Here is a 15,584-nt window from a genome sequence, read left to right on the forward strand (position 1 = left end):
AGTTAAGTCTGTAGTTAGCCGACCAGTTCAGCCTCTACTCTGATAGCTGACATGAATTATTAATTAGCGTCTCCCTTGGGGGGGCCCGTTTAGGGAGGGGAGCAGCGCCCCCCCCCCTTTGCGAAGTTTCTCCGCAGAGACGCTTTTGTTGTTGTAATGGGAGGTTTTTCTGTTAATTTGGGTTTAAGAGTCTTAATTTGAGAGAGAGAGAGAGAAAGACAAATAGAGAGAGAGAGAGAGAGAGATAGAGAAACCGAGAGAGAAACAAGAGAGAGAGAGAGAGAAAACAGAAAGAGAGAGAGAGAGAGAGAGAGAAGCAACACACAAGAGAGAGAGAGAGAGAGAGAGATAGAGAGACACACATTGAGAGCAGAGAGAGAGAAAGTTAAATGAGGAGAGAGAGAGAGAGAGAAGAGTTAAGAGAGAGGGAGAGAGAGAGAGAAAGAGAGAGAGAGAGAGAAACACAGAGAGAGTAACAGAGAGAGATAGAGAAACACAGAGAGAGATAGAGAAACAGAGAGAGAGAGAGAGAGAAACAGAGAGAAAGAGAAACCGGGAGATAAACAGAGAGAGATAGAGAAACAGAGAGAGAGAGAGAGAGAGAGAGAGAGAGAGAGAGAGAGAGAAACACAGAGAGAGAAACTGGGAGAGAAACACAGAGAGAAAGAGAGAGAGAGAGAGAGAGACAGTTATGGGCGTAAGGGAGGGCGCATAATTAGGCGGGCTTTAATCCAAAGTACCTTCAATGGGGAAAGGGATTAAAATGGGATTGGATTCCTCCCCTTGGGAACGCCAGGAACAAAAATGGAGGAATTATAGATGAGGTACTGGTGGAATTGGGTAGATTTCACAGTACAGTAGTTATAATTAAATTTATTTATTTGATTTACCTATTTATTTATTTATGTTATTCTTAAACAATATAACTGTTTAAGCTAAGGTAATAGGAAAACAGCAAGAATAGATACCAGCTATTAAAAAATTAAAAAATACATTTAAAAAATGCAAACATCCCCATATACAAACATCCCCAAAACATTAATTTTACCGTATGTTTTCGGAAAAAAATAGATAAAAACATCTCCATATACAAACATCCCCAAAACATTATTTTTACACTATATTTTCGAAAAAAATAGATAAATAAAAACATCCCCATATACAAACGTCCCCAAAACATTAATTTTCCCTTATGTTTTCGAAAAAAAAAATAGATAAAAATTAAAAACATCCCCATATGCAGACATCCCCAAACCATTCATTTTACCTTGTGTTTTAAAAAAAAAAAAAAACATCCCCATATTCAAACATCCCAAAACATTCATTTTACCCTATGTTTTCGGAAAAAATAGATGCAAAAATAAAAACACTCCCATATACAAACATCCCCAAAACATTCATTTCACCCTATGTTTTCGAGAAAAGGATAGATAAATAAAAACATCCCCATATACAAACATCCCCAAAACATTCATTTCACCCTTTGTTTTCGAAAAAAAAAAAGATAAATAAAAACATCCCCCTATACAAACATCCCCAAAACATTAACTTTCCTCTATTATGTTAAAAAAAAAACATTATAAAGATTCCCAGCCGCTGATAAGTACCTCAACAGCGCGTTAAGCAACTCGGGTATTTATTAAAGAAAAAAAGCTTGTTAAAGGGAAGCTGTGTTTTGGCCCGGGAGTCCGGCAACTGCGCAGAGTTTATGCGCAGATAGACTGATCGACGAAGGCTGGGAAGTATTCTCTCTATGAGATGATTAGATTAGAATCTAGATAGAATATGACAGAAAAGTAGACTGATCGGCGAAGGCTGGGAAGTGATTCTCTCTGCGAGATGATTAGATTAGAATCTAGATAGAATATGATAGAATAAATAAGTAGACTGATCGACGCCTGTAGGAAGTGATTCTCTCTATTAGATTATCAGATTAGAATCTAGAATCTAGATAGAATATGATAGAATAAATAGACTGATCGACGTCGGGTGGAAGGTGATTCTCTCTATTAGATGATTAGATTCGAACCTAGATAGAATATGATAGAATGAATAAATAGAAAAATAGATAAATAGACTGAAGGCTGGGAAGTGATTCTCTATTAGATGATTAGATTAGAATCTAGACAGAATATGATAGAATAAATAAATAGGAAAATAGATAAATAGACTGAAGGCTGGGAAGTGATTCTCTCTATTACATGATCAGATTAGAATCTAGGTAGAACATGACAGAATAGATAGATAGATAAATAAATAAACAGTTAAACAAGTAGATAAATAGATAAATAAACAAATAGGTAGATAGATGAAAACATAATTAGATAATTAGATAAAGAGATAATTAGATAAATAAATAAATTGTAGATTAAAATGTAGATAGAATATGATAGAATACCCTTTGCTTAGAAAGGTATGTTGCTTAGGAATAACATTAATGAATGGATACATAGATTAATTAATAAATTATTTAATGTATATATGTGTGTAAATATATATATAAATTTCTGACTCACATCGGGATCAAACCCCAGCCTATCAAATCAACAGACCAGGGCACTAGGCCTACCAACTTTGTGGCCCAGTTGGTAAGCGTCTTGGCCTGTCATTTGAGAGGCTGGGGTTCGATCCCGGTACGACTTAGAAATTCATATTGTATAGATACAAATTTCTCATTGATTTACAAATTGATAACTAAAAATCCAATTATATATAAAATCATTATGAAAATCATATAATGGTCAGATAAATCTTATATATATATATATATATATATATATATATATATATATATATATATATATATATATATATATATATATATATAATATACAAAAGTATAATATATTTATAATATATATAATATATATATATATATATATATATATATATATATATATATATATATATATATATATATATATATATATATATATATCAACCCTTTTCCCCCACATAACATTCAATATACCAGAAAAATACTCATATCCATTCCTACCACAGGTTTATTATTTTTTTTTTTTTCAATCCTTCGTTTCCATTAAAGTTCGGAAGCGGCTCCCCAAAAAAATATAACAAATGAAATACCAAAACAATTCTCACTCATCAAACTATACATTCCAACCCACGAGAGAGAGAGAGAGAGAGTGAGAGAGAGATGATGGTTTTATGGGTAATCTGTAAATGGTTGTAAGAGAGAGAGAGAGAGAGAGAGATGGTGGTTTTATACATGAGGAATATGTGATTGGTAATGAGAGAGAGAGAGAGAGAGCTGATTTCATACACGAGCAATCTTTCAATTTTTTAAAGAGAGAGAAAGAGAGAATGTTCTCATACATTAGTATGACAGAAAAGAAAAGAGAGAGAGAGAGAGAGAGAGAGAGAGAGAGTGAATCTGCCTCTGAGTGCCACGTCCTAATTGATTCTGGCCAGAGACGAATCATAGTCAGCTGGGTAATTGGTTTCTGAATCAAATGCTTTATTTTACTTTTTTTTTATTATATTTCAATCGTGTTCTCTTTCCCACTATGCAGAAGCTGTCTGCGAGGGAATATTTGTCTATAGTTATGTTTTATGTTATTCCTGTTACGTCACTCGCTGGTAAAAGTGTTGGCATTAATGAGCGACGTGTGATTGTCATGATTCTTTGGAATTCGGTCTGGGAATGTTGACTTAACTTTCTAGTGTTGATTGTCGTATATATTTTGTAATTAAGAGTTCCATTACACAGTCTCTCTCTCTCTCTCTCTCTCTCTCTCTCTCTCTCTCTCTCTCTCTCTCTCTCTCTCTCTCTCTCTCTTACCATTTACAGATTGTCCATGTATGAAACTACCCTCTCTCTCTCTCTCTCTCTCTCTCTCTCTCTCTCTCTCTCTCTCTCTCTCTCTCGGAGGAGGAGGAGGAGGAGGAGGAGATATGATAAAATACAGAACACAGTTTGAAAAAGCATAAAACGAAATATATAACGAACATATAACGAACATAAATGAAAAATGAAATACCACTTCATATAAAAGAATAAATTTAAAATAAAAAAAAAATTAACGAGAATAAAAAAAATATACAAACGGCCCTCGCTGAAAAAAAAAAAAACACCACAGTGATCTATTTTGCCAACACAGAACGCCCTTAGAGAATATTGTATGGAAGGGCCATTTAAATTTATATTGGTCGACCTTGGTACCAGATGTGCACAAAAAAATATTAACAGAATTCCCGTGAGGTTTTTTGTGTGTGTTTGTGTGTGCGTGTTTATGTGTGTGTGGGTTTTTTTTTCTGACCAGTTGCAAATAGCATATAGCTTCCTTTTCCGGTCGTTTGTGATAGCGTAGAGAGGAAATGCTGAGCATTTATTGATTGTTGCAAACATACGCCCACGAGGGACTGGGTTGTGTATGTTGGCGTTGTTTAGGCACGTATATTAGACATGCAAATGCTATATATATATATATATATATATATATATATATATATATATATATATATATATATATATATATATATATATATATATATATATATATATATATATGTATATATACGCCCACGTATATTATATATATATATACAGCAACGCCATATATATAGACGTCACCTGCGGTTTGAAATGGTATATAATAATTATTGTTTTTTTAATGTGATTGATCGTTTTTCCTACTTTGCGATAAAGTTTTCTGTACAGCGCATAATCAAGACCGCCGAAAATAGATCTGTCTTTCGGTGGCCTTGGTATAATGCCATATTAGCCGCGACCCATGAAACTTTAACCACGGCATGGTGGTGGCCTAGCCTATATCGTTGCCAGACGCACGATTATGACTAACTTTAACCTTAAATAAAATCAAAATCAAAACTACTGAGGAGGCTAGAGGGCTGCAATTTGGTATGTTTGATGACTGGAGGGTGAACGATCAACATACCAAATTGCAGCCCTCTAGCCTCAGTAGTTTTTAAGATCTGAGGGCGGACAGAAAACCTATATTGACATCGAAAAAAAACTCTAAAATCCTTTCAAATCAGATACTTCTTTTTTCCAGAAGTACCTAATTCGAACTCACTTCATTTTCCTTTCACTTTTTCTTTATTTTCTTTCTTTTTGGGCCAAAAGTCGGGTCAAATTAGGGCATTCGTCAAGGAAAAAGAAATTCGGAGAGGGGGCCAATACCTGTTAATTGGGAAACTTTGGGTCATTTGACCCTGTGACCTTAAAATGAGGAAATCTGACTTTAAAAATTTTGAAGGGACGGTCTCGTGGAAATAGGCAGGTGATCAGGAAAGGAATCTTATGATTATATATATAAATAAACATATATATGTGTATATATATATATACGTATATATATATATGTATACATATATATATATATATATATATATATATATATATATATATATATATATATATATATATATATATATATATATATATATATATTAATATTAAAATTATATGATTATTACCACCCGGAATATTTTGAAAATACAATGATAGTTCAACTTTATATATTACACATGTAGAATTATATATATATATATATATATATATATATATATATATATATATATATATATATATATAATAGACATGCAAAAATTTTTAAATTGACACAAATTGCTTTCTATCTAGCAGGATAATTAACATATATCTTTCTACACCATGTCAAGACCATTAACCCGTACTTTCAACCGGAGAGAGAGAGAGAGAGAGAGAGAGAGAGAGAGAGAGAGAGAGAGAGAGAGAGAGAACTTGCTGTTAATTATATGTTAATCGAGTTATATATATATATATATAACGTAGATGATGCTTATCATTAAAGGCTTGTCATTTGCAGGAAAATTCATTATAATGTGCCTTAGGCAGTCAGGAGATTATTTTAATTATATATTGTAGTTCTCAGGAAATTGGGTATTTTTAATCTAGCAGAGAATTGGCACGTTTCAGTTAAGTCACCAAATTAATTTTTATAATAATTCGTTGGAGTGAAAATGTCACCTGGTTAGTTGATATTTTTAGATGTGGTTGTATGTATGCATGTTTATATGTATATATATATATATACACATATTTATGCATGTACATATATACGATATATATTATATATATATGTATATATATATATATGTATATTATTTATATATATATATATATATATATGTATATTATTTATATGGGAGTGAGAGAGATAATATATTTATATATGTTATATGTATATGTATATATACATACATAGGGGGAGAGAGAGAATTATTTTATATAGTATGAGAGAGAGAAACAGAGAGATGACACTTTTATACATGAGTAATCCGTATATGGTCGAGAGAGAGAGAGAGACAGAGAGATGGTAGTTTTATACATGAACAACCTGTAAATAGAGAGAGAGAGAGAGAGAGAGAGAGAGGAGAGAGAGAGAGAGGTTTCCTTTCTCATTCCCATGAAAGATGATTAAAACACTGTTTCATACATTTGTATACTTACAAATTATTATAGAGAGAGAGAGAGAGAGATAATATATCTCCCATCGTATTTATACCAATACTTTTTCATTTTCCTCAACAAGATTGAGAGCAGTTAAGAGTAGTTGTAGCTGTGCAATCTGTAAGTATCCAAATGTATGAAGCAGTTTCTTAATCTCTCTCTCTCTCTCTCTCTCTCTCTCTCTCTCTCTCTCTCTCTCTCTCTCTAATGAATTTCCAAACGTTGAAGTTTTTGTTTTATTATCAATTGTCACATCATTTCCCATTTAGCTTCGTGGAATCTACTCTCTCTCTCTCTCTCTCTCTCTCTCTCTCTCTCTCTCTCTCTCTCTCTCTCTCTCTCTCTCACTTTATTTCCATGTACTCCTTAGGGTCGTCTACCCCATACAAATACCCATACGCTTAATTTTCTTCCCCATACAGATACCCTCACATTATAGCTGTTTTTAAGATCACACAGAGAAACAACGACTTTTCCACCACCCCACCCCCACAATACGGTTGTCTCGTCGCCATAAGTCACCAGAGGAAAGTCCCGCCGACGACGACCTTTAACGACTTTTGCTGGCAACAATGAGCGACCGCGGCATAACATGTGGGCGTGGCGAGTTATGGAAATAGTTAAGGAAATTGCCATTATGGAGTAGCAGCGGCGCTTAGCCATTAGTCATGTGGTGGGAATTAGTCCCCGCTCTCTCTCTCTCTCTCTCTCTCTCTCTCTCTTTAATGTTTATGTTTCACTGTAGTGTTGAATGGACACTGGCTTACAAAGAATTCTCTCTCTCTCTCTCTCTCTCTCTCTCTCTCTCTCTCTCTCTCTCTCTCTCTCTCTCTCTCTCTCTCATGTTTGTTTCACTGTGGTGTTTAATGAACACTGGCTTACAGAGAATTCTCTCTCTCTCTCTCTCTCTCTCTCTCTCTCTCTCTCTCTCTCTCTCTCTCTCTCTCAAGAAATACTCTTGAGAATCTCCATACAAATTCGTCTGTAAAAATTAATCTAATCAGTGTTTGTAATTCAAGTTATCATAACAATAACAAGTTGTAATTCATGTTATCATAACACTGTAATGACAGTTAATTTTTTATAGAAATTTATTAACAATTAACATGTTTAAGTTTTTCGTAGATGAAAATTATAAAAGTTCTTATACATATTAAAAGGAAATAAATATTATTGAGACATAGAAATTAATCAGATTGACAAAACACATACACTCAAACACTCACACAAACACACACACAAACACAGGGCGGTTCTAACAATCATCATCGTGACTTGGCAAAAACAAGGTCAACGTATCCTGTTGCATTTATCGCCCCTTTTTTTTTTTAAATGGCGGAGCAAAATCTCTTAACAAAAGCTTTTCTTGATGTTTTAAGGGATGACAGTCGGATTGCGTAACGCTGATGTAATGGAGGTAAAAATAAAAGAAATAAAATAAAAATAAAAATTGTTTAGTGGACTATGGAATTAGCAAGCATAGGTGAAGAACAGGTGATTAGGGACTTATCTATATAAAAATGTATGTTTATATATATATATATATATATATATATATATATATATATATATATATATATATATATATATATATATATATATATATATATATGTGTATATGTGTGTGTGTGTGTGCGGTGATAAGGTGAATGTTTGTATGTTTGGACTTTATAAAAATCCGAACCGCGTGACAGACCCAGACAAAATTCTGCACGCTGCCCCTATGTAACCCCAGGAAGATTTATAACTCAAAATCAAACCCCCTACCCCGTGACAGACATACAAACACAGACAAAACAAATGAAATTTTCGTTTTTACCGATGCTGTCCACCTTTTCTTCAGTAACTTCGTGGGAGTCACCAGTAGCTTGGGCGGAAAACCACCACCTTTTTTGTTGGTGACGTCATTAAACTCCTGTCACTGCAAACCCTATAATCAGTTTAGCGCATCTAAAAAATTAAACAGATGTGTTTGCCACTATTAGAATTACTTTCATTCAGTCATAAAGCAATTAAATAATAAGTACTTATTAATGGCAGGAACGTCGGAAAGTGAAAAATAAAGATTTGGGTGGTGCTGAAGTCTTATAATAAATATCCAATTCACATCCACGGCCTCGCCAGGCCACCACAAAATATTTGGTGGGTAACGGTATGTCCAAACGAATTAATTTGCTAATTTGCGTATTGCCTTTGAATTTAGGATGGATTTCAGCGACGAATTAGCATTTGAAAGTATTTTTGGTAAACGTAATGATAGCTTTCTAAATTCTGTACCTTTCGGTAAATATTTTAATAGCATCAGCCCAGTGATGTCAAACACATAACCGTCATGGCCTGAATGCGGTATATTCGACCGTAAGCGTTGGATGTGTAGCGGAATTCAGTAATGAATGTGGAGGAATTATGAGCATGTATGTGAATATAGTCCATGGTCGTTCAAAGTTAGCTGTTTCTCCTCTCTCTCTCTCTCTCTCTCTCTCTCTCTCTCTCTCTCTCTCTCTCTCTCTCTCTCTCTCTCTTTGTGTGTGTGTGTAAATGCCTCCCTTCTCTCCACGCTCTCTCTCGCTTTCTCTCTGTGAATACCTCTCTTCTCTCCACGCCCTCTCTCTCTCTCTCTCTCTCTCTCTCTCTCTCTCTCTCTCTCTCTCTCTCTCTCTCTCTCCCTACCCTCTTCCCTCCCCCTGCCTGTAGACTGCCATTCAGTTTTACCGGGCAGTGCCGGGTTGGTCAGCTATTATATTTAATATATATGTATAATACATATACATTTATAATAAATATATATATATATATATATAAAATATACATGTAATATATATATATATAATATAATATATACACATACATATATAATACATACAAACGACAGAAGGAATAAGCCGGGAGGAAATATAAAAACAGCCTCTGGAATAAGCAGGCGTGAAAGAGGAAAAGGTCATGTAAGATCCAGGAAAGTAAAGGAAGCAATTTGCCTTTTCCGCCCGCGGGTAATCCGATAATTTCAGGTGTCTGAGAGAGAGAGAGAGAGAGAGAGAGAGAGAGAGAGAGAGAGAGAGAGAGAGAGAAAGAGAGAGAGAGAGAGATGGGGGTGGTATTCAGAGAGAGAGAGAGAGAGAGAGAGAGAGCGTGGAGAGAAGAGAGGTATTCACAGAGAGAAAGCGAGAGAGAGAGAGAGAGCGTGGAGAGACGGGAGGTATTCACGCAGACAGAGAGAGAGAGAGAGAGAGAGAGAGCATGGGGACAAGAGATGTATTCACAGAGAGAGAGAGAAGAGAGAGAGAGAAAGACAGAGAAAGCGTGGATGCAAGAGATGTATTCACAGAGAGAGAGAGAGAGAGAGAGAGAGAGAGCATGGAAAGAAGAGAGGTGTTCACAGAGAGAGAGAGAGAGAGAGAGAGAGAGAGAGAGAGAGATGGAGACAAGAGAGAGAGAGAGAGAGAGAGAGAGGAAAGAAGAGAGTGTTCATAGAGAGAGAGAGAGAGAGAGAGAGAGAGACAAGACAAGAGAGGTATTCACTCACACAGAGAAGAGAGGCATTCACACACACACACACAAAGAGAGAGAGAGAGAGAGAGAGAGAGAGACGGCACAAAATGAATGTGGCGTTAGGAAAAGTTCCCACGTTAGGGCCCAATGGGCCTTATACACTCGTCGGTATTTTCGGGGGAGGTTGAAAATCATTGTGCAAAAACGGAAGGGCGTGGATGCTTTCTCTCTCTCTCTCTCTCTCTCTCTCTCTCTCTCTCTCTCTCTCTCTCTCTCTCTTGAAATATCACTCGAATTTTGTAAGCTTCGTCGTCAACGAAATGGCACAACGCAATAGAAGAACTCTCTCTCTCTCTCTCTCTCTCTCTCTCTCTCTCTCTCTCTCTCTCTCTCTCTCTCTCTCTCTTTTTCCTATGTCATGTTTGAAGCATTTGTTATATGTGGTCCGTAACTCTCTCTCTCTCTCTCTCTCTCTCTCTCTCTCTCTCTCTCTCTCTCTCTCTCTCTCTCTCTCAGTAGCTGTTGTTTTATGTCATGTTTAGAGCATTTGCTTATGTGGTCCAAACTATTACTCTCTCTCTCTCTCTCTCTCTCTCTCTCTCTCTCTCTCTCTCTCTCTCTCTCTCTCTCTCTCTCTCTCAGTATCTGTTTTTTTATGTCATGTTGGAAGCATTTACTTATGTGGTCTGAACTCTCTCTCTCTCTCTCTCTCTCTCTCTCTCTCTCTCTCTCTCTCTCTCTCTCTCTCTCTCTCTCTCTCTCTCAATTCATTATCTGAGTCAATTTTTAATATTTTTATTCGCTTTTTTATTCAAAAATTCAGAACATTCGTTTCTCATAAAAAAAAACAGGTATTCTTCTTCCATTTATTACATACATAATTAATCAAACTATCTATTCGACTTTGATTTACATAAATAATTACCATAAGTGGAAAGTATAAACTAATTGTAAGTCTCCCTTAGAATGACGAAGCTCTGGAATCAGTCATGAAAGAAAACGAGAATAAGCTGTCAATAATTTGAACGTAAACTAAGGTAATGTTAAATTTATTCTTGGAACGAAATTAACTTTTTTGTTGTATTTTCTGAAGTTAAAAGTTACGCTTTTTGTTGTATTATGAACATAATTAATTAATATTAAATCCAAGCATATATATAGTTGCTCGTTCAACTTAATTTTATCGGAATTCCTTTAAAAACCATGAAATAATTGAAGGATCAATATCTACTGATTCTTGTCGGATTTTCTTCAATAGCCTGTTAAAGTTTCTTGTTTTCATAGGAACTTAAGTAATTAATCTTAAAACCATGAATATACAATTGCTCGTTACACTGTTAATTTTATCTAAATTCCTTTGAGAACAATTATATAATGTAGGAGAAACTCAAATTTATTACTGGATCTAAATTTACTGATTTTTGTAATATTTCCTTCGATATAATTAATGTTTTTGTCTTATCAGGTACTTTTAAGTTATTAATCTTAAAGCCATGAATATATAATTGCTCGTTATGCTGTTAATTTTATCTGAATTCCTTTAAAAACAATGAAGTTATTGAAGGGAAACTATGGTAAACCCACATTTATTCTTGAATCAAAATCTATTATTTTGTGTCATATTTCCTTCTATATAAATTACGATTTTTGCTATTATGGGAAGATTAGTAGTTATTTATAAAGCCAATGCTTTATAAATTTTGATGCTAATGATATTTTTGTCTATATTCCTTGTAAAATTATGGAATAACCTGTTTTCAACCACTGATAAACAAATTGAAAAACTGTACTGATTCTTGGCGTAATTCCTTCAATAAAAGTTACGCTTTTTTGTTTTATTTGGGACGTAAGCAGTTTATCATAAAGCTTAGTATATATAGCTGCTCTTTCTACTATTAATTTTATCAACATTCCTTTTAAAACAACAATGTAACCTCGGCAAAAATCATTTTTTTCGCCCGTTTTCGAAAACTGATAGACATATCTGAATGGCTATTTTCAGATAGCTGTCAATATTCCATTGGAAACTGCCTATTCTTCGTAAATTTAGTTTTCTGTGAAGGGAAACTATTGTGCCGGCTTTGTCTGTCCGTCCGCACTTTTTCTGTCCGCACTGTTTTCTATATATGTATATTCATATACATATATATACTGTATAATACATACATACATACAACCTCATGACGGCCTTTCGTTGATAAAAACTCATCTGCAACGCCACATAAAAATGTAATCATTTATTGACTTTGTCTTACAAAATAAGAATCACTAATATCGAACAGAATAATAATAATAATAATAATAATAATAATAATAATAATAATAATAATAATAATAATAATAGTAATAATAATAATTTAAACAATCTGTATGCCGATCCTCAGTCTTCACCATAATAATAATAATAATAATAATAATAATAATAATAATAATAATAATAATAATAATAATAATAATAATAATAATAATAATAATAACAATGCTGACGATGATTTTAAAAAAAAACTCACCTGATTCTTCTTCTTGAGAAACTGAAAATTCCTCTCCAGAAAGTACTGCTCTGGTCTGAAGTAGGCCCACTTAGTGCCACATTCCTGGACGTTGTACTGCCTTCCTCTTTGAAGCCTCACGAATTTTCTTATAGGCATATATCACCCTGGCGTCACACCGTTGGTTTGATTTTCAGCATTTTAGATTGGCAAGATTTTCAATGCTAGGTTTCTGGTTTGAGTTATTCTGTATTTAGATCATTTGATGGTTGAATGTTTAAATTTGGATTAGGAAAGGTTTTTATACATTGATGGTAATTACTAGATTATACTTGGATCTTGCAGAGTAAATTTGAAACTAATGAACTGTTGGACTTTGGAACTGTCCCCCTGAGGACTTCAAAAGTTCAAGCGAAGATGGACTTTGGAACAGTCCCCCGAGGACTTCAAAAAGTTCAAGCAAAGATGCAATGCATTACTACCTTAATACTGTTCTCCTTGCATTTTAATACATTTTTATCTATTTATTAATTTATTAATTTATTTTTTTCTTTGTAGTAGGATAGATCTCTTCTTTCTATATTTCCCTTTACCTTCTCTTGCCTCCTAATGAACCACATAATATTCTCTGGAAGCTTGAATTTCAAGTCAGTGGCCCCTTTGGTGGGCTTGTTCCATATGAATAGGGTTCATCTTCTGAATAATAATAATAATAATATTAAGTAAATCAAAATGCAAATCTTTAACAACCAACTTCCCCAAAAATAACGTATGCTCCAGAAACATTACTGTTATTTTTTACTATTATTCAGAAGATGAACCCTATTCATAAGGAACAAGCCCACCAAAGGGGCCACTGATTTGAAATTGAAGCTTCCAAAGAACATTATTATTATTATTATTATTATTATTATTATTATTATTATTATTATTATTATTATTATTATTATTCAGAAGGAGACCCTATTCATATGGAACAAGTCCACCAAAGGGGCCACTGATTTGAAATTCTGAAGCTTCCAAAGATTATTATTATTATATTATTATTATTATTATTATTATTATTATTATTATTATTATTATTATTCAGAAGATGAACCCTACTCATATGGAACAAGCCCACCAAAGGGACCACTGACTTAAAATTCTGAAGCTTCCAAAGAATATTATTATTATTATTATTATTATTATTATTATTATTATTATTATTATTATTATTATTATTATTATTATTATTATTCAAGAAGCTTCCAAAAAAATATTATGGTGTTCATTACGAAGCAAGAGAAGGTAAAAGGGAAATACAGAAATAACAGGAATACAAAAAAGGACGCTTATAATCATTAGCAAGTTGCGAAAGGCAGCGTAAATAATAAAATAATAATGGCAAGATTGAGCCTTCTGTTTGTTTTGTGGAAATCACCTGACCTAACTAGTCGAAAATAATTGGGAGGTTATTAAGGAGGTGGTTGCAAATAAGGATGATGGATGAAGGATGCAGGATTCTGCTGGGTCTGTTTACGTCATCCTAAGGGAGGGGGAGGAGGATTTTTATATATTATATATATATATATATATATATATATATATATATATATATATATATATATATATATATACTGTATATATATATATATATATTTTTATATATATACGCATGTACAGTATGTATATATATTTACCCTTCTAATTTTTAGCAAGTGCTTATGGCATGGGGCTGCTAGCCCGGCAGCCTGCCCTGTAGATGTTCAAAGGCTTGTGCTTCAAAGGCATCTAGCTTTACTGAGTGCCCACCCTCCCAAGTACTGACCAAACCTAACATTTTTATGCTTCAACCTGCTGTTAAAACCTTCCCTCTGTAACATCTCTGAATTATATTTACTCTTCTCACAATCCTATCATCTTCCATTCTTCCCACATGATCAGACCATCTCAGTTCCTTCTGAATCAGCAGAAACAGCTGGAATAATTTGAATTCAAAAGTTTTTTCCCTTCTCCTCTCAAGCTATGGAACCATTTTTCCTCCTGTCCCTTTTTCCTTATTAGTTTTCTGTAAAATAAAACTATTGTGCCGACTTTGTCTGTCCGTCCGCACTTTATTCTGTCTGCACTTTCTCTGTCCGCCCTCAGATCTTAAAAACTACTGAGGCCAGAAGGCTGCAAAATGGTATGTTGATCATCCACCCTCCAATCATCAAACATACCAAATTGCAGCCCTTTAGCCTCAGTAGTTTTTATTTTATTTAAGGTGAAATTTATCCCTAATCATGCTTCTGACAACGATATAAAATAGGCCACCACCGGCCCGTGACTAAAGTTTCATGGGCCGCTGCTCATACAGCATCATACCGAGACCACCGAAAGATAGATCTATTTTCGGTGGCCTTGATTATGCGCTGTAGCAGCGGCTGTACAGAAAACTCGATTGCGCCGAAGAAACTCCAACGCATTTTTTACTTGTTTGTTATCTTCCTGCCTGGGCTGCTAAGGGGTATCAGGTCCAGGTAGCAGAATCTTCAATATTATTCGCGTGATGCGAAAAATAAATTCGTTCTGTGGTTTGCTATTTGGTATTGGGAATACTTGACTAAGCTTTTGTGGGAAGCGCTTACAGTACGCTTTGCATGGCAAACTGTAGACGGCAGTAAAGGTTAATTTGCATCGTCCATTCGGCTCTCAGTTGCAACACTTTCTGTCATTTATCTGTCATCCTTGTCTGTCCAACACCTCTAACTTTACTGGCTGCAGTTTTCCAGTTTAAAACTTCAAACAACTTTCTCTCGAATTACCTAATAATTATAAAGGTAATATTCCTTAATTATACGTAATTATCGAGTGGTACTATTGAATAATTACAGTAATAACAACGGTAATGCTAGTGAATCGTATTAACCTGCTAATCACCAAGATAAAATTGAGAATATGTGATCTTAAGTTACATAATAATTATAAAGATAATATGCCTTAATTATAGGTAATTATTAAGTAATATAACAACGGTAATGTTAGTGAGTGGTATTAACCCAATAATCATAATAATTAGAAAGATAAAAAGCTACATTTAGACGAAATAAAAGAGCAAAATTATTTGTTGATAACATCAATAACAGTAGTAAGTTTAGAAGGAAGTA

General features: G+C 34.1%; 1 protein-coding gene across 1 annotated transcript in view; it reads right to left on the reverse strand.

Moving 5' to 3' along the window:
* The window catches only part of Tsp68C (Tetraspanin 68C), a 74,456-nt gene extending 61,688 nt beyond the window's left edge, over positions 1 to 12,768 (reverse strand). The window contains exon 1 of the mRNA XM_067085976.1: positions 12,475 to 12,768. Coding sequence (XP_066942077.1) covers positions 12,475 to 12,612 — 138 coding nt within the window. The 5' untranslated portion in view covers positions 12,613 to 12,768. The remainder of the gene's footprint in view (positions 1 to 12,474) is intronic.
* Positions 12,769 to 15,584: the final 2,816 nt, after the last annotated feature.

Source organism: Macrobrachium rosenbergii, chromosome 42 (assembly GCF_040412425.1).
Source record: "Macrobrachium rosenbergii isolate ZJJX-2024 chromosome 42, ASM4041242v1, whole genome shotgun sequence".
In the NCBI taxonomy this organism is placed as follows: Eukaryota; Metazoa; Arthropoda; class Malacostraca; order Decapoda; family Palaemonidae; genus Macrobrachium; species Macrobrachium rosenbergii.